Raw genomic sequence first — 27,978 nt, 5'->3', positions numbered from 1 at the left:
CTTGTTATGCTTTTAGTAAACAATGGAGTCAGACAGAAAACATTTTAAAAGGCAGTTTAAGGCTTATCAAGAACAGCAGCAAAGGCGGCTGCAAAATGTAATGGAGAGGAAGAAGGAAAAGCAGGACAGTCAGAAGGAAAAGCAGGACAGTCAGAAGGGTGACAATGGCAACGCAGAGGAGACTTTCGGAATCTCGAGTGATCTAAACCTGTTTGAAACAGGACAGCCTGTAAATGAAGATAACAGCAAAAGGTAAAGGCATAGCAGCACCGTTCCTTCAGGAACTCACAGAATTCTATTTTCATATGCTCTTACACAACCTGTGTCATGTCTTCACATGTTGGGCTTTCATTATCCTGAGGAGACTCTCGCTGTCCCTAACATGTTTATCCTCAGAGCGTTGTGGTGTGCACTGTATTATCAGTGTTTCACAAACAGAGAGCAGAAGGACAGCGGGATTAAGTGTGACAGGCTAGGGGCAGCTGGCTGCCCTCTGACAAAATCCAGTCACTCAGGATCACTGACATCCTCGGAACTGTTGGTTCATTCCTGCCTATCCTTGAAAACAAACTAGTGCCCTACATGAGAAATTTCCAGAGGCAGGTAAGGGCAAAGCAACCAATGGGTGCAAGCCAAAGGTAGCTGACTTGTCTGGCTGTGGATATGTCTACAGCCACGGGTCTATACTGTAACAACTGAGCTTTATCCAAGTCTCTGTGATCATCCAAGTAACTTACTCCTGTTGTAGTTTGGAGCAATCACTCTGTAGGCCAAAGGAGTGGGACACTATTCCAGATTAAATCACCAAAATGTAGGCATTCAGAGTCACACTGTAGATAATAAGAACCTAGAGGTCAAATCATCTGCTTGGCTTAGGTGTCTAATGGTGTCTGAGATGCTGTAGGGTATCGGGAACTTCCAGGACACAGGAGGTCTGCACCCTTCAGCAGCTGGGGGATGGGTGGGCAGCCCAAATGGCACCTGTAACCGAACTGAGTCCCCTCATCAGCTCACTCTGTGGCAGTTTGAGAGCGGTTTGCATCACCCCACAGTGGCAGCTGGTCTGTAGGCGACGCTGGTTGTATTGACTAGACCTCCTTGGCCTTTTGTGTGCATTTTGGCTTGCTGCTCACAGAGAGACACCCCTGTGTATGGAGTGGGACCTTGCCTGGAAAGTCAGAGGGGAGAAAAGAGGAAGCTCAGAGGCAGGCAGAACGGGAGCTGCTGGCTTGAGCCAGCAGGATCTCTACCCCAAACCTATTTGTGTCAGTATGACTTCGCTTAGCACATCCCCCCTCTCTGGGGGATGGAGACAGGTTCATTTCTATCCTGAAGTGCTGCTGTCTGGAGGGATCTGGCTGACAGCTTGAAGTTGGAGGATGGTAGTAATTCTTGGGGTTGGCTCAGATGTCCGCACAGGGGTGGCGAGCGCTCTCTGAGATGCTCTCAATTCTCTGCCTGGGCTCCAGAGGTTTTCCCAAGAGCCCTGCGTGGTGGCTGCTGGCCTCACGTAGGGAGCTCAGCTAATCCTGGGGCATCTCAAATAGATGCCTGCGTGCCCACAATTGAGTTGAGCCCCTGAGGCCTTAGCTTCTTGGTTTTACCTTTGCAGTACCATCATGTAAGGACAGCAAAGAGATTGGAGTTATTAATTCTCTGGATGTCTCAGAGAGATGAAACTCATGAATGTTACTCAATGTACCGAAGAACAGGAGAAGCAAGAGGCTATTTCCTCCTGTTCAGAGCGCTTTTTGATAGCCTTGGTTTCTAAATGAATTCCAAAAATACAAACTGATGCCAGTCCATCCTGGTGGGGTTCCAAGAAAATCAGATAGGGGCAGAGGAAATTGGTCTTTTGTGAGTTGCTATGAAGCATTCCTTTTTCAAGAACCTCAGCAGCAGCTTTTGTAGCTGATGCGCTGTTGGCTTCTGTTAGCTTTGGTAAGTACAGAAAGGAAAGCCTGGATGCCGTGGATGCTGGATGGTGAACCCTTCTGATTTCCTCTGAGGAACCAGATACATAAGACTGAGTGAGACAAGACTATTCAGTAACCTCAAGAGCACTGAAAAGGTACCTGTTCTGTGATGTTTTGCCCCAGACAACACAAGGAAGTGCAGAATTTTTTAAGAAGAAATAAGTTATAGGGATAGATCAGATCATCTGGTGTTCTGATCTGAGGTTTAGGATATTCTGCTTAATTCAGTAAACTCACTCCTGATAAACTCAGCTCATCCAGCATACAGTCATTTAATTATTTTACTCCTGGAATCTGAAGCACATTACAGTGACATTTGCCATTATGGCTTATTTTTTTCCCAGGTTGCTTGAGCTTGAGAACGAGCAGCTCCAGAATCAGCTTCGAGAGGTCCAAGATGAGAACTGCAGACTATACAAACTGCTGACAGAGAAAGACTTTGAAATAAAGCAACTCCAGAAAAAAATCCCGGAGGACAGATTAGCTTTGTCAGGTAAGCACGGTAACTTTGTATTCTCGCTGTGTTAGTACCAGTGTTTGCTTGATGGTGGTGACAATAGAGGTAGGATGACAGAGTCATTGTGAGCTCCGGGCAGTGAAATATTCATGTGACATCTCTTCACCTGCTTTCTGTTAAAAAGGAGTATTTTGGTCATATTTTGGTTGCCTCCCTTTCCACTCCTGTAACAAGCTTTTGCCAGGAAGAACCAAAATTCAGCTCTCAACCGAGAGCTCTGTTGAGCCTGCAGGAATTTGCAATAGCACTGAAACCACTTGCCTCCGAACTTTGAAAATACTTGGACACCGGTGTATAGATTTAGTCAACGCTCAGAGTTGCTCCCTCAACTTGCAAGGGTCTGACACTGGTTTGCATTTGCAGAGTTTGCTGAACATCCCTGTCTCTCCCGTGTAAGGAGTCTCATTGCTTTATTTGCAGAGGGAGGTTCCTCACGGTGGTTTGACAGGTCAGCACTCACGCATGGAATGGCACGTACACTTGCTCTCCCCTTCAGTGCCATGAGCTGCAAAATCTGAATACTGCTATTCCCCATCTCAGGGAGCTGTGGAAAGGACCAAATGACTTCTGGTAGTCAGGCAGGTCAGACCTAAGGTGTTATTGATAATTATGTGTCCCTGAAAAGAAGTAGAACGCTCTTCTGGGGGGCGCAGTGCCCTCTGTTCCTTACAGATCTTCTGCAAGCTTGCTATTATCGGCACAAAACCCGATGATTCGTAGAAATCGTGGCTTGGAAAACTCTCTGTTAATGTCCAAGAACAGTGTTGCAGCTTTCTGTGCTACTTGGTGTTAAATTCCTTGTGGAGGCTCCTTTCGTTTGTCTGAGCAGGGTGCTGGGGGAATGCAAAGTCCAGCTTCTAAAGTGGCTTGGGTGTCCTCGGGAAGCTGAACTGTGCAGGTTGCACCTCCTCCACTGGGTGCCACTGTTGTTCAGGGCAGCGGTGGTGACCGGGCTAATAGAGAAGGGGGAAACCAGCAATAAGCAGAAATAAGTAACACTTAAATTACGCCTTAATTCGTAGAATCTCTCTCTAGCTGTATGTAGGAGACACGATGAGCTATGACTGGGTCAGGTCTGGAGCCAGGGGTGCTGTTGCAGCTTCTCTGGCTGACTCGTATGCCAGCTTGCAGCAGTTGGCCTCGTGCCTCTGTCTTCCCTGTCTACATCGTGGCAAGAGATTCGCCCACATTGTTTGGGAATTAAAAGCTTTGGTTAAATGTGTACAGTGTGTTCGAAGACCATCACGTGGAAGCAACAGCCTGGCTTTTGGTGAGTTTAGTTCTTACTGTGATCCTTAGCAGGCATTATTTGTCATGAAAACTAGGGAGAAAGTAGCTTTTAGATGAGAAGAGAAACACAAATCACATAAAGGAGTGAGAACAGTGGAAATGCTTTTAAAAATAATAAATTTATGCTCTCCACAGGGTTTTAAATAGTGATATAGAGTCATATTCTGTTCTCAGCTATATTCTGCATTGCCCCTATAATGTCTGTAGGGGTTTTGTGGGACTCAGAATTCACTTCAGAGTAATCTGTCATCCTTGCATCTCACCCTGGTTCTTCAATATAATCTTCATGGATGTCAGTAGAAAAGTCATTACTTCAGAGCGCTGAAGGAGGATGGAAGAGTTAAGAAGAATGACGAGAGCCCAGTTCCATCTTCATTTATCCCACCAAGGATTTGTTGTTGCAGGGTCGTGCTCGTTGCTGAGCTAGAGGTTTCCATGGACATGGTGTACAATCATATTAGTTTTGCACTTGTGCAAGAACTTTTCTTGACCTTTGTGATGTTCACAAGAACACGAGTGACACACGAGCCAGTCCTGGGGATTGCTTTATCCGTGACACTAACCAAACCCTCTCTGCTGAGGAGGTGAATGAAGTACCAGTTTAAAAGAGCAATTAAACGTGTAATACAGTAAAGGCTCCATGTATAATCTCAAGGGACATATAAATAGGCACAATGACATTTCCTGGACCTTATCCAGGGCCCAACTGTCACAGTGTGCCTGACCTTTTAGGACAGATGTCTGGAAAAGTTCGCACCTCTGTTTCAGCAGCTCCTCCAGTAGTAAACAACCAGTGCGAAACAGAGCGTTGTCTTTTTCTGTAATATGCCTCAAAAACCTGTTCGTAACTGTCCTTCACAGCGGCGAGCAGAAAAACACCTCTACCCTTTCTCTGTGGTAATGTTGCTACCACCGCTGTTGTGGCCTTTTGATGTGTGGCTGTTGCTGAAGTGTGAAACGTGGCTTTGCTAGCCACAGTGTGATGCTGGCTGAAAGGAGCAGGCGATCCAGCTGGAGCCGCTGACGCCTCTTTTCCCTCACTTGTTCATTTAAGTGCCGGGCACAGCTCTGAGAGAAATGGATTAGACAATAAAAGAACATTGTGCACTGGACAGAGAAGAAAAGCGTCATCTGTGCTGAATCTTGCCTCTAAGACATGTCCTTTGCTTTTATGTATACTTTTCAGGGGCGGCTGGTTTACCTGGAGATGTCGCAGCTACTAAAATAGTTGAATTGGCCAAAAAGAATCGTGAGATAACTGCCGAGGCTGAGAGTGAAAAAGCCAAAGTGAAGCAACTGAATAACAAAGTCAAAGAGCTGGAGAGAGAAGTGAGGCATTTTTTCTTGTTCTCTTTTGCATGCTAAACCAGAGAAATCCAGCCTTTGGGATAGAGGAGCTGTAGAAACTGGATTTGATTCATGTTCCCATTTTGAATTTGCTCTTAAATCTGTGTTTGCTTTGAATTCTGGTAATGTCTGTCCATGATAGGAGGGATGTGTGCCCTCAGCTGTTTTCACCTTTGCAGAAAGGAGCAGCTGGGAAAGGGTGTTCACTTGGATTTGAAGCACAAGGGCTTTTCTAACAGTATGGCAATGATATTTTTCTGGTGGGTTTTTTTTGAGAGAAGGTACAAATTTCATATTATTATGTCTTACATTCCCACTTTGTTAATACCAGTCATGAATTGGTACTCTATTCTTCGAAACTTTATTAATCCACATAATGAAAGCTGTTTTCTGGCATAAGTACTTCCAGAACAGAGACAGCATGTCAATGGATCAATAACATTTGTCATGCTGACAGATGCATTTTGACTGCATCTTTCATAATCACTTCTGATCAGGAATTGTGCCTCTATCTGAATTGTGCTCTAGTTACCTGAAAGATCAAGAAATGGTAGATTAAATTTTTGAGGACTCCTGCAGAAATCCAGAGCGTTCTGGTCAGAGGGGTCTTGTCGAACAGTTGGCAGGCTGGCTAAGAAACATCCCGTGTAGCTGGGGACCTACAAAATCACACAAGTAGGGGAGCAAGCCGTGAATAATTTCAAGTAAAATCCACTTGGTTATAATCCCCTACTGTAGCATTGTAATGGCCGTTATTCAAACACAAACTTAAAATATCGTCAGATCTTGACCCAAAAGAAGGGACCACAGACATTTTCGGAAAGGAAATCAAACTCAACGCAAACAGAAATTTTCAAGAAGCAATAATTGCTGGTCAGAGCAGTGATGGACACTTTAGATATGAGCTAATCTGTTCTTAGACACCAGCGCCATCAGAATCAAACCCAAACACAGCAACCTGTCTCGTCTGAGGTAAAGATGAACCGCAACGTGAACCCGCTGAAACCTGGTCAATGGGCTGTATTTTCTCCTAACCTCATTTGGGGTGGCTCTTCTCTAAACTAATGGTCACTGGCTGAGTTTGTGGGTTCTACTTGTTCAGTAGAACTATATGAAGATGTAAAAGATGGGTAAAAAGAAAGCGATGTGGACAGTGGGAGGTATCCATGAAAAATGTTGAGGGATGAGAGAGAAGATCACTGTCTAGACACACTCGTCTTTTTCCATTGGTTGTAGGAAGAGCCAAGACAGCTAAAGTGCAATTCAGTTGCCCACACAGGAGCGTAAAAGTCCAGTCTGTGATGTCACTTGACCTCTCAGACATCCCTGCAGGGCTGTTAGACGTGACAGGACAGGCAGTGCTGGCGAGCAGCCGAAGGCCTCCGGGGTACCCTCGGATGCCTCCGAGGGGACTAGACAGCTGTGGGTGGGCAACAAGACCGAGTGTGCAGTCAGTCCCTCCACTCGATGTAGTGTAGGTGTCTGCTGTAGAGTGAGCTGAAGATTAGACTTCCCTGGTCGTATTGACGAGACTCCATTCTTTATAGAGACACCCACGCCGAGAGCAAGGAACGTGTTAATTTGTGAGTCGAATCTCATCCCCTCTGCCTACTTCTTGATGCCTTAAGCTCTGCAAAATGAATTGTGGTGATGGTACCTTCCAAATGCCTCACAAGATGCGCTTTCCCCAGTGGAAAACACTGTCCTTTTACATAATTGTTAGCTCTTTGCTCGTATGAGGACCGAAAAATATGTAAATCGTAAGTGTTTTAACGTGACTACATTCCCACAAACAAAATGGAAGGTGTGGCCGTTGAGCAATCGCTTGGCAAAGGGTGGTAGATGTAAACAAAGGCTGCAAATGGATGTTTGCAGAAAGCTTCCTTAGGATTTGACCTAGCAGCTGCCACCACTAGCTGAAATGTCTCGTTCTCAGTCCATTGACTGAAAGACTTGATGAGCTGGATAGAAAGGGTGGCCCAACCATTGACTGACTTGCAAAGAAGGGGTGAAGTTGCAGCTGGCTCCGAGTTACACGCCGGGTTTCCCCTGGTATCACTTTAATGAAGAAGCTGCTCCTTACAGCCTTCTTTAATTGGGGCAAATAGTCAAGATTTCCCGCCCACCTCAAAGAATGAAGTCTCAGCCCTTTAAAGCAACACTTCCTGGCCTTTCCAGCTCCAAATTCCCTGCCCTCCTCTCCAGTAAGAAGTCTTTGCAACCTCAACATTGGGCATGATTCAGACCAGGAGGGACTATATGACTGCCTGCCTTTGCTGTGGCAACCAACAGGAGAGATACCCTTCACGGCTTGAGAAATGCTACTTTAGAGCCACCAGCTAAAGAAAATAGCTTTAACATTGTTACTGAATCTCAGCTATAGGGCTTTAGGTAGTCGTTTCTCCTTTTACATTCCTCTGGTGAGTAGAACTATGTGCTTTTTATGAAATATCCTGTGATTTTCTTTCAAAATGGGTAAACTGGCATCCAGAATCTAGAGACAGCATCCTGATCTGTACGGTACTGGATTTGCATTTAGGTATATAAACACTTACTTTATGAACCTATGGTGATAAAATCCCCCAGAAGTCTCCACACTTGATAACAGATCCCATCTCAGCGGATCCAGAGACGTTTTCACTGAAGTTATACCACAGTAAAATAACATGTGCTTCTTTGGGAAGCGTTTCAGGAAAAAAAATTATATGCTTTCCTACTGATTGTGTTTAAAAAATCAAGGGGAAAATGAAGTACTTTTTTTTTTTTTCTAGAGTAAGTAAACATCCAGGATCATCAAAACCGCTGTTGTACTTTTTTACTAATTACTATTCCATGGAGATGTGCTCTTCACTGTGTTCATTCTATAATAACAATGTGTTTTTTTTTTTTTTCCAGCTACAGACAGCCATAGAAAAAATACATTCTCTTGGTGGTGGTGATGCAGGAATCAAGCAATCAATTCTGCAGATGATAGAAGGAAACTTGGTACGAATTGTAATTGAAAAGGGAAAATTTAGTTCTCTCCCATTGCACAGTCCTTTCCTCATGACAAGGATGTACCCGTGTCACTAGTTTTATAACCAATTTGCTCTGTTTGTACCTTCTCTGTGACCCCAAAAACGAGGGAAGGCATTTGCATGGGTCTGGGGAAAAAAGATTCTGCGATCCTGATGGGTCTGTGGATCTTAATCACTTCAGTTTTTCCCTGAGGATTCCGTTCTCCCCAAGTACATTCTTCTCTTCAAAGGCTGAAAGTCCAGAGGTGAAAGCATTGCAAGAAAAATTAACCACAGCCAACTTCAAAGTGATGGAGTATCGTAACCAACTCCAGTCTGCAAAGCAGGAGCTGAAGATGACCCAAAAGGTACTGTTGCAGGACAGAGTCTGTGGCTGGGATCCCGTGCGAGAGGTATATTCTTGGGAAATCAGGAAGCTGCTTTTCTGTTGAGCTTTGATTAACCTCCATGAAGTATTTCAGTGAAGTGTAAGGAGGTAAGAAAATCCAGGGGTGTAGTGGTTGCGTTGGGAAGGCGTGCACGTGGACACACAGCCTTCATGCTCTGCCACCATAGCTGGATGCCTGCGTCCAGTATTTCTTTTGCCACGATGGGCTCAGATTCTTGAAGGTTTCTAAGTCCCAGTTCAGCCAAATAGGTTTGTGACTGACTTGCAGCATACGTTCAGGCCCATTCCTCCTTTCCGAAACGTTTGATTGTGTATTGACTTTCAGTGTAGGCTTCGGTCCCGTGGAAGTCAACGGGATTAAAGGCCACACTTGAACTACAGCACATGTTTAAACAACAGTTTGTTGGAGTGACATCCGGCGTAACCTTTTCCTCTTTGATTTGTGATGGATTTTAACGTGTTACTATGTGCTCTGTTTCCTTGGGTTTCATTACTTTGCAGAAGAGACCTGCAATGCAGATCAGAGTAGAGGATATGGTCCTAAAAATAGAACTCTGCTGACCTTTTTATAAATAATTTAAATGCTCTTCATACTAACTTTAGCTCTCGTTAATGTGGCTGTGTCAGAACTGTGCAAGAGAGATTGGCTCAATTCCTGGTGGCAAGGGTGTGTATTAAGAAAATACCTCTACTCTGTTCCTGTTTCGTTCTGGTTAAGTGTTCATGATATCAAAAATAATATGGAAACCTGTTAGTAACGCTTAGTCAACCTCGGTGACGAACTTGAAATCCTCGTTTTTACAACACTAGCGCAGTTTGACGCCCAGCTGGATGGTACGATTTGACCCTCCCCGTCGGCAGGCAGCAAACCACCGATTCATGTTTTTCAAAACTCAAAGGATATTACTCAAACGTCGAAATACCGAATGACCCACCTCACAAAGTGAAATAATTCACGTTAGCCCAACCCCTCCTAAGCATCAACACCCTGTACCGTGGCAACGATCTGAAAGAGCTTCCATCACGTGGGGTACAGGGGGTCAGATACAGGCGATAAAGAATGGCCCCTGCTTATAGATACAGTGTTTTGTGTTTGCCGCTGGGAAGAGTAGCTTTCCCTCCCCTCTCCCCAACCCGTGTATTTGAGCCTAGCCTTATTGTTGGTGTTCATCCCTTTTTCGTAGCTTTTAGCAAATGAAGTTGGTGACGATGTGAATATTCAAAGTCTCTTGACCAATTCTGGCAGCTGGCGTGGACGAGCCCAGCAAATTCTTGTTCTCCAAAGCAAGGTGAGTTAAGACCCTGCGTGGTGCTGGGTCTGGGATGCTCTTTCTACGTCGAGGTGTTACCTCAGTTTGAGTTAAAGATACTCTTAGTTCTTCTTTACCTAATTCCTAACATTTGTACCTGCTTATAAGGCATATCCCAGTACTTTGCAGTGCTTACTGCAAATAGATGGCCAGCCTTTTCTCTGTTGAAGGAAGCAACTGTTAGAATAAAACACTTTATGGTAACTTTTATATAGTTTTTTGGTATGTTTATGTGTGTGTGTGCACATATGTGTGGGGAGGTGGGGTGTTAAAATTTAAATATGTGTTGATGTGTCTTTCGGAGTTCCTGCAAACTATTTTAATTAGTCTACTGCAAACATGCAAGTTTCAGTGTTTAAGCTGGGAATCTTTCACATCTTTGTTGAAGGAGAGAGTTCAGGGACCTTGGAGAGCTGTGGCAGCCTAGTTAAAACCCCAGGATGGTTTGAAGGTGCCTCTCTCCACTGAGTGTTGAAGGAGCCCTGCCAGTGTCTGTGCTCTGACTTGGACACCTTTGTTCAGTGCCTAAAGTCAGATGGGAAGAATTGAGGCCAGATAAGTTTTTCAAGTTGTTCCCCCAGGAACTTGAGTAAAATCTTTAACTCTTGAATCTCCTGAAGGGCACAGTCTAGCCGAAATGTCGGCTGGAGACAGGGAGGCAGTTCTGTCTCCATCTTAAATCAAACTTCTCTCAGGCAATTTGATACGTATTTTTCCATTTTTCCGCTGTTTAATTATATGCCAACAAACTTTTGATTTTTGCACTGATTGACTGAATTTTCCCTTGAGCCGATTACATCTTCCTTCCATGAGACCCCCTGGCTGGGATTCATCTGAAGACTGCACGTACTGTACTCTACGGTACTGCAGAAGTTTCTCTCTGAGCCAGCCTCCTCAGGCCCCTTGTGTAGTCAGTGGGGATCTTGTCAATACAGTCACTGAGTCAAAAGGTGCATCCCCTCTTGGGAGGCACCTCCAGAACAGGGCAGAGGAACTGTGCTGTAGCAGTGCCCGTTTCCCTCTACTGACTCTCGAAGAAGTCTGTGGTGAAGAGCTGGGATGCAGGGGCTGAGTTCACTTGGCTGCACCTAAGTGTCTAATGCCAGCCCAGATGCCATAGGGTGTCCCTCTGACCTCTGGTCATCTCTCCAGAGACTTGTAAATCCTGCATCATATGGGTCTCCAGTATCCCAAGACATCTAGACCAGTGCTAGGTACCTGTGTTGAGGCTGATGAACTGTGCCTTGGATTGTGGACATCCTGGATGGTGATTCTGCTACAGACCAAGGTGCTTAAGTGTATAGGGGTGAGTGGGTGTCTGCCCTTTTAGAGGCGATCTAAGGTATTATTCTGTTGCCCACACGTGTTTAGTGGCATTCAGGATGCTTTGGAGTGTCTGCCTGGCCTCCACACGTGGCTCCAGTAAGGCACAGATCTCCCACATGTCCTGACTCTCCTGTAGGTCTGGTGTCACATCTCCTCCCTGCACAGATGCTGTAGACATCTGCATGTTTGTTAGCAGCTAACAAATTTAAATTTGAAAGAGCAGACACTGCTTTATGTTAGTTAACCACAATAAGGTCAAGAAGTAATATGATGCTACACTCTGAGCTCCTTTTGGTGATGTCCTCTTTGATGCTGGACCACTGTACCCCTGGTAAAGCCTCTGGATGAGTCGTCATTATTGTCCCCTAGGTTCGAGAGCTGGAGAATCAGTTGGGTCAAAACAAGACCAGAACATCACTGAGTGAGATTGATGAGGAATTGCTGGCACTTACTGATCCGAGAAAGTTGTCAGCCCAAAAGAAGAACTTGCTGAAGATTCGCAGCTTGGAAAAAGAAAAGAAAGAAACCTTGGAGGTAAAAAAACTTGAGCTGTGTGGGTATATAGTGTGTAATAACTTGCCTGACCTTCAGGGTGTATGTTACACCCTACCAGGAGACAATGTCAGGAACCCATTTGATCTGCTGGAGGAAGTCCTGCCGTAGTTCACAGACTGAGCAAAGGGCTTCCCCGTGTGTTTTCGGTACCGCACTCTTACGTGGCCAGGCCTGCCTCTGCAGTACAAGGTTTGGTCTTCCCCTCTGCTTCATGATTGGTGTGTCAGATACGTCTGCCTGGCCTGAAATGTGGCCATCTGACAACTGTGCCTGATGGGTGATGTTGGAAAGAGGGAGGGAGGCCCTGGGTTGCAATGCAGCTGGTACTGGCTTTGTACTGAAGGTGGACGCAGAGAAAATCCCTGCTACAGCTGCATCCGAAGGCTGTAGCATCCCTCTCACCCTTTGGCCGTTCTTCATGTGGTGTTAAGTACAAACGTCCCCCTCACACCGCACGTATCTGGGTGGCTGTGGCCTTCTACATTTGAAGAGGATAACGTTGAGAGCGACGCCAGACGCCCTCTAAGAGGCATTCCGAAAATGGGTCCCACCGTTTGTCTGTCACATGGAGTTGCCACAAAAATAAACGGGCAACCGTTGTTGAGGGGTTGAGGGAGGCTATAGCTAGTGGCACACGTGGTAAACCCCGAGGTGGAAAGGATGTGTAGCCCTGTGTCCACAAGAAACCTGGGTAGCTGGGGTCAGCTGCACCTATCCAGGTTAGCAAAGCGCATCTCCCTGTGCTTCTTCACTGTAGTCGCTTCTGTAGAGGCTGCCTGGCACCATTCCGGAGCTTGATTAGCTCCTGCTTTTCTCACCACAGTTTAACTGGGCAACAAAATGAGCAATGGGCTGATGCCCACCTTTCCCTCTTGGCCATGAGAATGAAAGAGAAGATTTGTGGCTACAGGCACGCAGCACAGGGAAGGCTTTCCTCAATAGCTGTAGCCTGCATGGTTCCACTTGTGCCTTTGTGTTTCAGGCTTCGTTCACAGTAACTTCCCTCGCACTTCTCCGTTACTACTTCACTTCTAGCGTGCTCCCTGGCCGGCTTCATCTGGGTGAAGGCATGGCACAAGGGGCAGCATATGCCAAGGGCAGCTTCTGGGAGACAGTGTGGCATCCCCCCCCTGTATCTGGCTGGAAGAGAGCTTCCCCGTGGAGAATGATGAGGCAAATGAAAAAGCAGGAGCCTACAGAATGAGATTTTAACACAAAATTATTATTTGCTTCCTGGCATTTACTGAAGCAACCTAGTCCACTCGTATTCCTGAGCAGACAGACCTTTTTTTGATGCTGGCAAGCAGGCAGCGAGTAGTAGCACTTGTAATTTCTACTTGCTTCGGGATGATGGGGTATGCCAGTTCTATTTTTTTTTTAGGTTCTCCCAGGTGCTGGGTGATTCCTTTAGCTCACCAGAGCACCTGGGGCTGGGTGATAGGCTGTCGCTGTCATTTCCCTTGGTGTGTTTGCATCACTGCAGAAACTCAGCGGGGAACGCGATGCTCTCCAAAAAAGTCACGAGGAAGTGAAAAGAAAACTTGAGGCATCGAAAGCCAGGAACAAAGTGCTGTGCAGCGAGGTGAAGACGCTGAAGGAACAGATCGTCACCTTGCTGGAGAAAGGAAAACACGACGATGAGCTCATAGACGCCTTACTGGTACAGTCTTGGCTATTCCTGTTGGTCCCAGCCCCTGCAGATCGGTGATGAAACATGGTGGTGTTTAATGACACGGTGACACAGACAACCTTCAGGTGTACAGGGGCCTGATGAATCAAACTGTGACAAGCGGAGGTTGCCTAGTCAGCCGAAGCCCTTTTGCATCGGGTTGTGTAAAGGCTGCGAGACGGCACCAGGCGTGACACAGTTGCAGCAAAGTGGCTCTAAGCTGCAAGTATCGGAGGAAACGTTTTGCAGCAGCATTGAAGTAGGATTGTCTAGTAGGAAGGGCTTCATTCCTGACTCAGGAAGCTGGACTTTGTCCTGCTTTCAGCTCATTGGGAGATATTTTTTTTCCTTAGAATGCCTGCCGTCTTGCCCTCTCATTTGGTGCGGGACGCAGCCCAAAACGCACGAGCTGAACCCCGTGCACTAAACCACGCGCCCACCCATTCGCAGTAGCTGAGGGGATTTGGCCTCTTCGAAACCAAGAGTTTTAGCAGAGACTCGAGGTGCAGTTATGCTGAAATAAATGGCTGCTCTCATGGTCTTGCGGCATCCTTTCGTCCTGCCATGATTCTAAATAGTCTTCCCCAATTACAATAATAAAAAACCATTAGTGGAAAACATGCCACTTTCTAGTAGGGTTAGTTCTGTGTTTCCTGATCCAGCCCCTCCCAAGTTTCAAATCACATTTCCTTGCTTCTGTACCTCGGTTTTAGCGAAGACATGCTTATGACTAAGCTGGCATTTGCCTTTCTGCCCACCAGGCAGCCGTGGGGAATACGGGTACGGACCAGCAGATTAGGCAGATTGCAGGGGAGCCAAATAACTGTGGTCACTTTTGCACAGCCTGAGCATTCTCACTAAAATCGTTACAGAAAGATGTGAGTTTCCTTGGGAAGGAAGGGTTAACTTGTTTTATCCCTTACATCAAAGAAGCACCTTGCTTGCAGTTGGTTGGCTTGACGGAACAAACTGTCCAACAAGTGTTAGATTTGTCAGTGTGAGAAAAACTCCAAAGCCCATTGATAAAGCAGCCTAGCCTCATAGCTGTTGTCTCATACATCCCTCATCTTTTACTGCCACTACTGCACAATCTGTGTTCTAATTTCACAAAAAGCACATTGAAAGCTTTACTCGTATCCAATTTATGAAAAAGTCACCTTCTTTGTCAAAGGCCAGCCTTTCGTGCTCTCTTTTCTGCCACACCGAGTAGCAAACCTGCCAGAAAGCTGAATCTCTCAATTGCTCAGGTCTTTTCTACTTGCACCATCCAGTCACTAAAGTCTTGATATGACCCACAGTGGGGATGGACGGTCCTTACCCAGCCACGTGTGTCTGGGCATTGCCCGTAGATGTGCTGTGCAGTCTTCTCAAGGCACAGACGCCACGAGCAAGACAAGGTGATCTCGTGCTTAAAACGTAACGGACCAGATTCTTGGAGCAGCACTAGTGACATCAGCGTGCTTACGCTGAGGAAGGGGCTTGGCAGGGCAGTGGCTTGTCCCAGCATTCCTAAACGGGTGTTTGTCTTGGGGGGTGTAACACCCAAAGAGTCTTAATGATCGTTGTGTACAAAAGTCAGTATCTCACTCTTTGTTTCTGTGTTATCAGAACCAGCAGAAGCAAATGCAGGAGCACCTGAACCAGCAGGATGAGAAGAACAAGGAGTCCCAGCAGATGCTAGGGCAGCACTTGAACAGCGAGGTTCAGAAGCAAAACTGCCTTCTAGAGCAGCTCAGACAGATGGTGGCTGAACGAGAGGCAAAGGTTAAAGAGCTGGAAGAGGAGATTGGGCAACTCGCACTCCAGGTAGAGAGCCAGAAGAAACGAGCTGGAGGAGCGCACGTTGTAATCCTTTGAGATCTATTCCCATTGATCTAACACCCTCAGAGGGCCGTGGTGAGATTTTCAGTCTGTCAGGTCCCTCGGTAATGGGAGCTAGAGCGTTGAACCCAAGGTAAAACTTGGGTTAGGGACACAAACCAGCCATGCTGGCACCAGTAGCGGTGGTGCTGTGCTGCGGGTTCTCGAGCAACACTGTGTGCCCCCTTAGGATTTCATATGAAATTGCAACTTTTTACTGACTTGTGTTGTTTCCATCCTGCAATGGATAGAAACGAAAGAAAAGTTTCTGAGGAAGTCCTGTAAATCAAACCTTCTGGCATGCTCGTAGCAATGATCTTAAGCTGCTGATTAGGCACGGACGCAGCTATTTTCCTTTGAACTGCGTAACTGGTTTTATAACCTGCTCCAACATCAACAGAAGGAATCTGCCCATCAAGGGGACCGTTCAGGAGCTGCTGACCCACCACCTTCTGAACCCTTGGAAGATCCAGGTTTTACTCTGTTTAAGCCTCTGGCATCAGGCAGCAATCGGGTTGGAAGGATTGGATCTGCTCGGTAAGAAGCCCCCAATGTCAATGTTTAAAATGATTGGGAGTTATTCAGAAGCGTGGTTTTCCCAGGCAGTTGGCTCCAACCACAAGTGCTGTGTGCCAACAGCTGTGGCAGCCTGTTTACAGTATATGGGAATCTCTAATCACGTTATCTCGTCGACTTTCGTCCTGGAACAGAGAAAGATACACAGACTTGCAGACATTACTGCATTTGGCATGATGGCAGCGCAGCTAATTCCCTTTCTGCAGCTCAGAGGATGTCTATGTGGTTAGCTTAAGTGCCTGTGATTCTTCCCTCTTATGAGAAACGGGGCTTCTAATGAGCAGACTTCTGAGAGCAGGGTGGTGAATTAACACACAACGCCATTTTAGGTGAGCACTAAATCACTGGCACGTGATTTAAATCGATCAATGTGCTTTGACTAGGATTTCCTTGCAGAAACGTTGAAAACCCGCCGCATCATTTGTTCTTAACAAACGCCCTTTTTAAAGCCGCGCTGAGGACCCTGTGAATCACACTAAGCTCCATACAGCGCTAAATCTGATTTTTGTTTACACGGGTGTGACTCTGGCTCGCTCTGGCTGGGTACAGGGACCATAATACTGCAGTAAGTTATATCCTTTCCTGTTAAAATGCTGCGTTTGTTGTTAAAGAGTTCACGGGTGCAAAGATTTGAGACTGCTCTTCTGAGGAAGGAGGGAATGTTTCATCGAGGTAAAATTGCAGCTGATTTCTTCTCTGTCATTTTAACTCACATTCCACATTACTTTAGGCACTGAATTTGGCTTGTAAATCGTCAGATGTATCCCCGAGTCTAAGTAGAGCTTTACTACAAAATTTAAGAAAAGCTCTTCTCGCTCTTTTTGAGTTAGAGTTAGAGCATCCTGACTTTGTGCCTGCATCTCCACTGCTATACCCCTCTGACTGGCTTTATTCTCCCACTTCTAATTCTGCAGAAGTTGTGCTCTCACGGAGCAAATCTGCATTTTAGCTACTTTTTTACTTCGTAGGGCTGCTGACGGTAAGCAGGAAGGCAAGTGGGAAAACGAGGTTGGGTAATGGCTTTGTAGAAACCGCTAAGTGCGATGCATAACTGACTGCTTGTGTACGTGGCCGGCACCGCTCGGTCACGAAACCAGCTGACCTGTCAGGTGGGCAACGAGGGAGTCTGAGAACTGCAAGAGCCGTTAATGACTTGGTCAGCAGGGCTCACTCCTTCCATTAACTTTAATATGCTGATGAACTCTCTGTTTCATTTTACTTTAGTGAATCATCTTTTCCTATCAGGAAAGATGACATGAAAAATGCTATAAATAGGAGCTAAAGCCCCTCGGAGATGTCGAAATAAAAGTCTGCATTGTTAGACTGGGCCGCTCCTGTCGTTATCAGCCTTCCCTTGATTTTGGGGGTTAACCGCTCCTAGCCTGGAAGGCAGCTCTGCCTCTTCCACAATACGAAGGCTTTATCCTCTGTTAGCTGCAGCCTAAAGGCAAGGAAACGTGGAGGACTTGCCTTGAGGCAGCGGAGCTCAAGTTTGGAAAACTTGAATTTTACCTCCCGAGCACACGTGTCATTATGCATAAAACTCATCCAGAGTGGAGGTGATACTCTCGTGTTACCAGTTCACTCCTCCTCTTGCAGCAGTAAGCCTGACAGCTCTTCCTGAGCGTCTCCACAAAGCAGAAGGGTTCAGAAAACTGTATAAAGGTACTTTTAAAGGGCATTTGGAAAGAAAAGCTGCGCACGTGGCTGCAGAGCAGGGGTTCTGTTGGTTGTGAAAGCACGTAAAACATGCACAGTAACCTGTGCTTGTCCCTCATCCTAGTGGGGGAAGGTGCAAGATGAGGGTGCTCCCTGCCAGGGTCTGAGGCAGCAGAGCAGCAGTGGCCGCCTGTGTGGCCGCGTGCTCAGCTGGAGCCAAGCGGGATCGAGAGAAATTCCTGCTCACGAGCTGCTGTGGGGCTACTCTGTGCCGTGGAGCTCCTCCAGGCCGGTCTGGAGGGCCAGCAAAGTATCCCCAGAAGCGCAGAGCTCGAACGCTGCCCGGTAGTTTTTGCCTAAAACGGAGACACGAGGTGTTTTTGCAGCAGTGTTTTGGAGTCGGGGAGCAAGCTGAGCTATTGTGTATGCAGAGCCGGAGTGATACCCACTTAGGAGGCTCTGGGAGATTTTCCCCTACAAGGCAGCAATAAACACAGACACTGGAAAAGGTCCGGAGTTCTTGGACGACTGCCCTCTGGAGAGCTCAGGGCTTCACAAAGCTTTCTTCCTCCCAGCACAGTGTCCAAGATGGGCCATACGCTTGTCGAGTCCGCCGCCACGCAGCCTTTCCTTCCCGGTACTAACCTCACGCCTGGAAGGTACGTGCATCAACTTCCTCGAAAACACGGGAGGTTTCCCGCCACGCTCCGCGAGCTGCTGGCAAACCTTGTCCGTGTCTGCCTTGGTGCTGTGAACAGCTTCTTTCACCGTCCTTTCCTACCTGCTGCCAAAGGCTCTAATGTCTTCTTGCTGTCTTAATTTTTTAATCGATTTCTAGTTTTATTTCCCCATAAATCCCATTTTTCCCTTTTTACCCCCAGTCACCACGTTTTCTCCTGCTTTTTGCTCTAAAGGACATATTCCTGAATACTCCTGCAGGGAGAGATGGGAGAAGTGATGAAGTACATAATAATGGGATGCGTGGGAAAACTGCCCCTTCCTTTCATCAGGTATCAGGCACAAGAACAGCCGTTGTACTGATGCTGCCTGAAGCCTTTCAGTGGGAGAAAATCAACAGCGTGCCGCTTAAAGGCTTAGCTTTTGGAGAGCCCACGTACAGGCTTGTTTTACTTGGGCAGTAGCAAAGGGAGGAGAGTCAGCGATCGTGGCTTGCTCAGGGGTGGAAGTTTGGTTTCAGGGGTGATGGGAAGGGGAAGCCTCCTTGCGAGGGAAAACCCCTTTCTAGTGAAACTCACAGTGGCTTTATTTCCAAATCTTTCTCTTTCCTTTATTGCAGCGTAGAGATTGGTGCTGGGGGGAGGTAGGGAGCCTGGCTCTGCATTCTAGCTTAGTCTTCAGACGAGTGTATTTTGATAGGGTTTTCAAATCCCCTCTTTGTTTCATTTCTTTTGTTGCTGAAATGGGAAACAAACTCTCTACGCTTCTGCTGCTTTTAGGCTCGCTGGCGCTGACAGCCCGGATTTGGAGGTGCTGCAGACGCAGGTCACAGAGCACAAGGCGCTCTGCCAGGCTGCTGAAGTGGAACGGAACAGGCTCCTGGAGCTGGTCACTGTGCTGCAGAAAAGGTAGAGGCTGATTCCGCCAGGATCCTTTGTGGGATGCTGCGATGACGGAGCGCTTGAGACGTGGGAGAGGCTGTACGGTGCACCCCCACGCTGCCAGCGTGAGCTTTTCCCTCAAGAGGGGCTTTTAAATTTTTTCTGCTCAATTTCCCCGCCTAGTTGATGATTCATTTTTATTATTATTATTCTTTTGGAACAAAGGACAGAGAAAACAGTGTCGTCTTCAAGCTTGCTGCACCTAGATAAAACTAAAATTCGTGTGTTTATGTGTGTGGTCTGATTTAGGCAGCAATATTATTCATCAGTAGTAAATACTGTAATTATAGTTACAATCTGACTTCTGTGCCAGATTCACACTCTTTTAAGTTTCGCTGTATCCTCTTTTAAATGAATTCCTTCTGGTTTAACTGAAGCATAGCAGTGATTTTTTTAAATTTCTTTTCTATTATTCAGTTCAATTTAAGATGGTGTTAAAAGCCAGTTTTAGGAGGGCAGGAAGCAAAGTCTTTTCTGTCTACATACCTTCTAGCTACTGCTTTTTTTCGCAGTTAGAGTACGTATATTATTAGATTCCCAAATCTGCGTTACAGCCTGTGGGAAGGTATGTGTTTGTCTGTGCACTTTTGAATACAACAGGCACTATTTGCTTGCGTGATTTTACGCTAGTTACCATTCCTCGCTTGTCTGGCTTTTGTGCCGTACAATTCATCGCAGTCAGGAAAACACGTTTTTTGGTAACTGTGGTAAAGGTATCATCCCCTGTGCTTTTAAGGGCTAAATCCTGGAAACACAAACGGGGAGACTTTTATTCCTGTTTGTAAGTCCGGTGAGTGTAATAGAGCTATGCAATTAGAGGAGGATGGAGGTGTGAGTGATGGCTGAAATGGGGCCATCACAAACGTGGGGTCATGGAGAACGTGGAGTCAATGAAATGCAGAGTCGCTTGTAAAACGTACCGCAGACTGATGATTCAGCACCTCCACAGTTACGGCACATTTATCAAGAGCTCCTGCAGGTAAAGTAAATTCCGTGAGACCGCGTGCAATAACTCTTGGAGGACCTCAGGATAATAGAGCACCCGGTCACATTTCAACGTGAATATGTGTAAAAAAAAAAAAATGGTGCATTCCTCCTCTTCCCCTGTCAGAGCGTGGGGCAGCGAAGCTCAAGCAGTGCACGTAGTGCTTAAGTCAAGAGAGGAGCACTGGGAAGGGTTACACGAGTGGTGGTTTTGAACAGCAGCTGCCAGGATTTAGGACGGGGCTGCACAGTCACTGCGGAGCAGAACGTAAAGGGTTCGGAGGATTGGGCCCTGCTGGGGGAAGGGGAAGAGCCAGAGGAACGTTTTAGTTTGTTATTCATATTGGCAGAAGATTTAATAAAAACCAGCTAGCCTTGTCGTTTTTCCTCCGCTGGTTGTGGATGCTGGGGGAAGACCTGGTCAAGTGAAAGTTTAGTGACTTCAGAACCACCGAGGGGAACACAATTTCTCATAGCACGTCACCAGTCTGGTAATTTACTGCCACAGGAGGTCAGAGTCTTGCCTGTACATAGATTTTTTAAGGTAGCAATATAATTTTATCACAGTCGTAATATTTTTTTTTTAGCTATGCCAACTGGGAGGGAAATAAGACTGGTCCAGCCTTTTGATTCAGGGATTAGTCAGCTATCACCCGGGGGGTCAAGAAGGAAATTCCTTTATTCTGCACTATACCACACAGCGAGTCAATTCAGGTTTCTCTCTAGCTTTAAACTCCTTTAAATCATTTGGTACCAGGAGATGCACCACTGACTGCAGCTGTGGGCGCATGTCAAATTTTTTCTAGTTGCTTTCCTAAGATGTTTTTTGGGGTGAATTGAGGCACTTTGCCCTTCTGCTCTGTGCTGCAGCGTGAACCATCCGTTTCTTTTCCACTCACTCCCTTCCACAGTAGTGTCTAAGGGCCACGTTTATTAAAAGCAACGTCAAGTTTCTTTTCTTTCTTGCAGATAACTGACGCAAAACAGCTAAATACGAGACAGCGGTTTTATAAACTATTTTCCTTCCAAATTTTCCCAGAGTGTTTAAAAAAACCCCACAGTTTATGATTCCTGTAATAAAAGATCTCTCCTCAGCAATCTGCAGCTTGCCTGCTCGTCTGAGTGGTCAGTTCACCCGAGTAGCCAGTGTTAAGGGACCTGGGCAACTTCCATTCACTGTACTCACTAGTTAAGTCTGGTGGGCAAATCTGGAGGATGACATCTGGAACAATTGTACTGGGATTTCTGCCTGTGGGTGCACGGAAAATTCTCCTTTTCCCTCTGTTGGGAGCTGTGCAGCCTGAAGGATTGAGTATCAAGACTGACTGATGCTTGCTAGTCGTGAAATAAATAAGCTGAACCACCTTTGTTTGCCCATCAGGGTGGAGGAAGGCAGCGACAAAGCCTTAGAAGCTGAGAAGAGGCTTCAGGAAGAGCGGCGGCGATGTGTCGTGTTGGAACAGCAGCTTGAAAAACTGCAAAAGGACCCAGGGAGGAACAGGAGCGCACAGAAACCCCCCCTGAGGAGCAAAGCAGGTGAGGTGGAGCCCTTATCTGCACCTATGTCCCCCGTCCCACCGTGGTTAATGGACAGCAACAACATTTGGACTCTTTTATCTGTCAAACCTCCACAAGGGCTTGAACTTACACACCGCGATTTGGACCGACTCAGGCCAGTGGGCCAAGCCAGGAGGTGAAATCCTGGCCGCACTTAGTTGAAGAGGATTTTGTCACAGATTTAAGTGGGAGCAGGACTTTTGCAACGTGTTTTCTTCCACGGGATCACAGTCTACAGAGCAAACTTGACACTGCTCTGTGTTGCCGCCGTGCCCACTGCTGTGTTCCCTGTGCACTTCTGCCCGAGAGATTCATCTGAAGGTTAAGAGCAGAATTAAAAGGACGCATCCCAATTTAAGGCCTGTCAGTGGCTGGCTCAAGGCTCTGTTGGTCGTTTTAGGGAAGCCCATTCGCATTTACTCGACTGATCAGCCCTTTGTCTGCAGCAAAGACCACCCTCCGGCCCCCTTGCTGTTGGTTGGGGGAGTTCAGCATCCTCTACAACGGCTGTGGTCACTCTCTACCTTCTTTTCTGAGCTTCCTGAGCCCATCGTCCTTGCCTGTCTCCTCTGAGCCTTCTTCCCTTGCAGGCGTTCACTGGCCGACCCCAGGGTTTTTGCTCCTCCCATCCCAGCAGTAAATTCGAATCGTATTTTCCCTATAACCCTGAAAAAAGGTCCCGTGTCCCTTTGAAATGAGGGGAGCATTCCTGAATCAGAACCTTAGGTTGAAGTACACGTTGAAGTGCTTTACTGCACTTACCCTGGGCAGTGTTTGTGCTGGGGGTCAAAACAGAAGCGTGTGCCACACGCAAACGTTATCACGGGCATTCGGGAGGCAACACAACGACAAGATAAACATTAAAATAATCCTTTTCAACTGTTTCTCTCATCCATTTTTTTTCGCCACTTAAATATTTTGGATTTTTTTCTGCTCTAAACAGGTAGGCACACACATTCCTGCGTTTAGCCCTGCAGTGCAAACTCATCGTGTTTGCGTTTTGCTGAAAGGAGATTAAAATAAAAGCCTGTCCTATACATTTGCGGTATCTTCATGGATATACATAGAACTTAACAGATTCCTTAGCACTGATTCACCGTTTCCTGATATTTACTCAGTGCGCTACCCGTGAAAATGTTTTCCTAAAACTCCATGTCGTGATTAAATCGACAGGCCCGTCTGCGAGTCACTCCAGGCTCCCCTTGACTGTGGGTGGCAGGAAGGAGCCCTCTGCAGCCCAGCCCTCCAAGTTGCCTCTGGAATCGCAGGTAGAGGAGCTGAGCACAAGGTACGGTTTCCCTCTTTCCGTGCTGGGTTACCTACAATAGCTACAATTCATGGCTGTCCTTCCAGCAGTGGCACTACCTGCACCCGCTCCTCAGAAGAGAAAACCTAGCAAACTCTGTAGAAACGGCAGATCCTCTGGTTTGAGTTTGTCTAGGTCATCCTTACACAAATTTCCTCGTAATTATACCGATATCCAGAAGTGTTAAGCTAATGCAAGTATTAAGCAACACAAAACACGTGCAAGGACGACGCCTTTTTTTTTTTCCCTTTTCTTTCCTTGTGCGTCGATTGCAAGCTTGTTAGTGAAAATAAAATGACAATCTTTAACAAAACAGATCTGAAAAGTATCTTGGTCATCTAATACTCTGTCTCAAAGAGAGAAGGACCAAGCGTTAAGTCTGCTCTTTCTCATGCCTGTCATAAAACGAGCAGAGAGCATGTGTTTCTCTGTTTTCTCCCCCAGAGCTGAAGCACTGTTCTAATTTGCTTTGAAGCTCCGCAGCTCACATGAAAGTTTCCCTTTTGTTTCCTCGTAGGCTTGTGATCCAGCTGGCTGAGAACGAAGCTCTGAAGGATGCTTTGGAGGCTGCTGGGAGAAAGAAAGAGGAAGACTTTAAACTGTTTCAAGACACAATGGACCAAGTGAAGGACATCTTTCTACAGGCCATTCGGCAGCAGAAACAGCAGAAGAGTTAAGCAAGAGATTCAGAGTCCTTTGGGCTGCAAAGCAGGGACAGAGAGCTCCGGCATCGTGCCCGTGGTTTGAAATGCAGTGGCAGTGTAGTTTTGCAGCCTCGGATCGTGTCATTTCTTTAGCGTCCATAGGCGAGGATGAGAAATGGAGAGGAAACACAGAAAGAGGGAAGGTTCTGTGTGTCAGCAAGCTTTGCCTGTTAAGAGCCAGCGAGCAGCTGGCTCCCAGGCTGCACATGCCGCAGGTTTCGGAAGCTGCAATTCCGCACTGTGATTTGGGGGGGGGGTGGGGGCAAGACTCCCCCCGCGTAGTTTCAACAGAATTTCCCTCGAGAGGGCTCAATATTGAACATGCTGCTGCCTTTATCAGCGCCTAAAGGCATTCGCTAAACCAAAGTTATGCCAGCTCCCTTCCAAAGTCAGGCCAGGAGCAAACTGAATGCTGGTTTTTATCAGCACGCTGACACCTGCCTGTCTCAGCTCTCTGCAGGGCTTAAGTGCCGAGGGAGTGGGTTAGCCTGGCCTGTGAATACCACAAGGGAACTTCGGGGGGGCCTCCACTCACCATTCCAACCTGCTTCTTTGCTTGACCATACTGGCAGCAGAGTTTTCTGAAACTCAGTGGAGTTTCCACTGAAACCTGTGCAGATTACCTCTGCCATCAGTCAGACCTCCCTTAAACCCAGCTCCTTCCGTACGACAACTTGCCATCCGGGTTATGAACTCCCTATTTTTGCATTCATCCGTCAGGCAGGTCTTGTTCTCGCTAGGAAGAACCGCTAACAGAACGCAGGCAGGTCCTCCACACAGTAGCGGAGGGACTTTTGGAGGTGCTGGAAGCCCTTGCCTCTCCGTCCTTTTCTCTTGCAGCACGGTGAGAACACCAAGAGCAAGCTAATGAGGCGTTAACATGCAGCCTGCCAGCGGAGGGCTAGCCTTGGGGATTACAAGCAAATGGAGAGCTGGTCGTTTTGGTAGAGTGCTGCTTTGTTCCTCGGTGGAACGGCTTGAAAGCTTTTCTTTTCCTGCTTTGCTCTGTCAGCCTCTTTTTGTGAGCGTGGAGTGGGTCAGACTTTAACCCCAGCTGCTCCCTTCCCCAGAACGGCGACTGCGTCCTGACTCCACCAAGGCAGGGTGGAAAAAGAGAGCAGGAGTCGCTCCAGAGGCGGTGAGGGTGGTGTCGTCCCTGGCTTTTTTCCCTGCTTAAGTCTCTCTTCAAACAGTTCATGGAATCTGATGGAGGAGGTCACGGAGCCGAGGATAAACTCAGCACCTGCGGGTTAACCCTCCCTGTGCTTAACAGCCCTGCTCTGCTCCCCCAGCGCTGGCCTGGAGCTCAGCAAAGCCACCAGGTGTTTCTCCCGGGACCAAAAGGGTCCATTGCCCTATTCCTCCTGCTCACCCTGCCGGTAGCATCCCAGGAAAAGGCATCTTGAACCTGCAGTCCTCCCGGTGACCTCGAGGAATCGTAAATCCTCGAGCGAGAGACCGACAGAGTCTCACTCAGGTGAGCTGCGGCTCGTCTCTGTTCAGCTCCGTCCCGATGATCACGTAGCGTGGGCTAGGGCGAGCAGACCAAAGAAATCAGGTATTTGAAGGACCTGCATTCGCGAGTCGAAAAGCTGCCTGAGCTGTGGCAGAGGTGGGGAGCTTTTGCTATGCCGTGCCTGCTAAATTCAGGCTGGTAGCTTGGAGCTGGAGATTCTGGTTTCGCCTGCGCAGCGGTGTGAATCAATAATGTTTTCACAGGAGTGCAGGAGAGGCAATCTGCCTCTCTGTCCTTTCTAATGCATGCCCAGCGTTTGCCTCCTGTTCTGTGACGAAGCAGTGAAGTTCCTGCCACTCCCCAGCAAAATTCTTCCTGGGGTGGCTGTGAATCAAGGCAGGAAAGGCAGATAAGGACCTGGGAGTGCTAGGTGTTAGCATATGGCTCGCTAGCACACGGTGCAAACCTCTTCTCAAGTGCTGCAACACTCATTTCTTTAAACATACGCTTGTCTGGGGTCGCACAGAAGCGTTTTCTCTATTTTTTTTTCTGCACAAACACACAGCACCGCCACACGCCTGGACAAAGAAGGAACTAAAGGCACTGTAAAACAGTTCATTTGGAGAGCCCGTGCCTGTAAGTAACTGCTTCTCATGGGAATGTGCAACCTCTCTCCCGTCACAGAGCAGTGGAGGGGTCTGAACACGGCCCAGATTGTCCAGGTCTTCTCAGTTTTCACCTTAGTCTTGAAATAAATTCCCTCTGCGCTTCCACAGAGTGACCCTCCTCCACATGCTGAATTCGAATGCTGACTCTTGCAGCAACTGCTTCCCCGTTTCCGAGGTATGAGACCGATTTTCTTGCAGCGCGTGTCGTTTGGTTGCTGAATGTTAAGAAACCCTGACAGATTTTGGAAGCGGCAGCCCCAGTTCAGCTGGCTGCAGCAGCCCCACGTCCCCCAGCCCATCACTCAGAGAAGAAAATCAGTGAAAATACTTTTCTCCCTGCCTGCACAAACGCATACCACTGGTCCTCAGCCAGCTGAATCTCTCCAGCACGCTTGTGCTGTTTGAGCTACACCATTTCTTTCAGGGATGTAACTGGGCTTGGTCTGAAACCTCCACAACCCCCTGTTTTCCTTGGAAGGTTGTCCTTGTGGAAAAAAAAATCCCGTGCTTTGCTTTCTCACTTGAATTTCTCTGGCTGCAGTTTGCAGCCAGTCATCGTTACGCCTTCCTCTGCTAGATAAAAGCGGCGTGAGCCCCCAGCGCTTCCTCACTGGGACAGCCTTCATCCGCTGTAAAGTCACATCCCAGGCCACGTTTTGATAAGCTCTGAGTTTTTCCAGCCTCTCATTGCAGCTACTGGTGGCGACAGGTTAGTGGTGACAACGCTCGGCACCGCTGGCACAGCCTGGTGGCTGCAGTTAAGCTGTGAGGAACAGCATCAGGTGAATTTTGCTGCAAGTATTTGAGGCTACGGACACTCCTTGTGTGGAATTGGACGGGTTTTAGCTAATGTACGGTCCGAATATGAGTCCTCCCAACACTTGGGCTGAGCCAAAGGTTGTCTCCTGCCCTGGAGCTGGGCAGAGCCCTTCCACAAAGCAGCCATAAAGTGCCTGACGGATGCATCCCATTTTTAAAAACTACAGCTGACCCGCGGGGAATAAACGACCTTTGATGAATCGTCATCGTTTTCCTTGCGAAGAGCCGGCGCGGCAGGAGCGCGGCTTTCCAGGCGGGCCGGGCCGTGAATTGAGTTGCATTAGTGCGGTTAAATATAGACGGTGCCGCCACGGGCGAGCTCTCCCTGCCCTGGGCTCCGCTCGGCCAAGTGGCCCAGGACCAGCCAGCAGGTCACAGCCCATCCCACCGTAACGGCTCCCGTTTAGAGCCGTAGTGATCTGCGCAAGAATTCCGCCATCCCAGTGGATTGTGGAGCAGGTCTGGTTATTACAGCCCTGCAGCGCTGGGTGCAGCGAGGGTCCGGTGCCCTAAGGATGCTGCACCCCGAGCCGCGGGCGTTGCCTCCTATTTAAAGCAACAAAACTGACGTATTTCCATATTTATCACTCTGTCCCGCTTCGGATGTCAATTAGATCTCTTCCCCCTCGCGCAGGCGCAGTCTTCCCCTTCGGGGGTCTTTTGGTGGTCTCGGGGAGGAAGTAAGAGTTCCTCGATGGTCTTCATCACGATTGTCCCATTGAACCCATCCTCCAGAGTGGGCGGTTCAGGGGCAGCTGGGCAGGGTCTCCCCTGGTTTGCAGAGATGTTGCGACCTCCCAGCCCTGCGCCGATTTAAACACTGCCCGAACCAGGGGAGGAATTGCACCTCCTGGCTTCGTGCCTCAGTTTCCCCAGCCCCACGAGGTGATAGCTGCCTCCCCTCTTGCTCACAGCGACGGGGGGGCTACCTGCTCCTTTGCCAGGCTCAAAGTGGTGACACCGAGAGACACCCCTTGGGAGGGAGCTTGTCCCTTCGTGGAGGGGCTACCGTGGCCCGGGGCTCCTGTGGCCAGCCCTGGGCCGTGCTCCCTGGCCCGGGGTGAGCTTTGGCAGCCAGCACAGGTCTTCTCCAAGCAGCTGCCGTGACAGACAGCTCCTGAACCAGCCCCCCTCTGCAGTGCTGCTCTAAAATAAAAATACCTCCCGCCTGCTCCGCTCCACTCCCGGCCAAACTTCCTCCAGGGGCAAAGCGAGGGGGACGGCACCCCTCCTTCAGCCTTCCCCCCCCACCCCCCACCCCGGCCCCCCAAAGCCAGGCTGAGGGATGCTGTAGGACAAACAGCCCCCCCCAAATCCTCCATCGGTCCCCGCCGCTCCCCCCCCCCCCCAGCCCCCCCATCGCGGTGCCGGACGC

General features: G+C 48.0%; 1 protein-coding gene across 1 annotated transcript; it reads left to right on the top strand.

The window, feature by feature from the left end:
* Nucleotides 1–22: 22 nt before the first annotated feature.
* LOC147415417 (coiled-coil domain-containing protein 13-like) lies at nucleotides 23–23,633 on the top strand. Its single transcript, XM_086467000.1, has 15 exons — nucleotides 23–252; nucleotides 2,321–2,469; nucleotides 4,970–5,112; nucleotides 8,026–8,115; nucleotides 8,378–8,494; nucleotides 9,720–9,824; nucleotides 11,541–11,705; nucleotides 13,210–13,386; nucleotides 15,004–15,201; nucleotides 15,656–15,792; nucleotides 18,066–18,149; nucleotides 18,948–19,076; nucleotides 21,475–21,629; nucleotides 22,824–22,938; nucleotides 23,474–23,633. The coding sequence occupies exons 1-15, from the start codon at nucleotides 23–25 to the stop codon at nucleotides 23,631–23,633; spliced, it is 2,154 nt and encodes a 717-aa protein (XP_086323126.1).
* Nucleotides 23,634–27,978: the final 4,345 nt, after the last annotated feature.

Source organism: Leptosomus discolor, chromosome 6 (genome assembly GCF_034619465.1).
Source record: "Leptosomus discolor isolate bLepDis1 chromosome 6, bLepDis1.hap2, whole genome shotgun sequence".
In the NCBI taxonomy this organism is placed as follows: domain Eukaryota; kingdom Metazoa; phylum Chordata; class Aves; order Leptosomiformes; family Leptosomidae; genus Leptosomus; species Leptosomus discolor.
The sequence above is the reverse complement of the archived record's forward strand: the minus strand, read 5'-3'. Positions and strand labels throughout refer to the sequence as shown.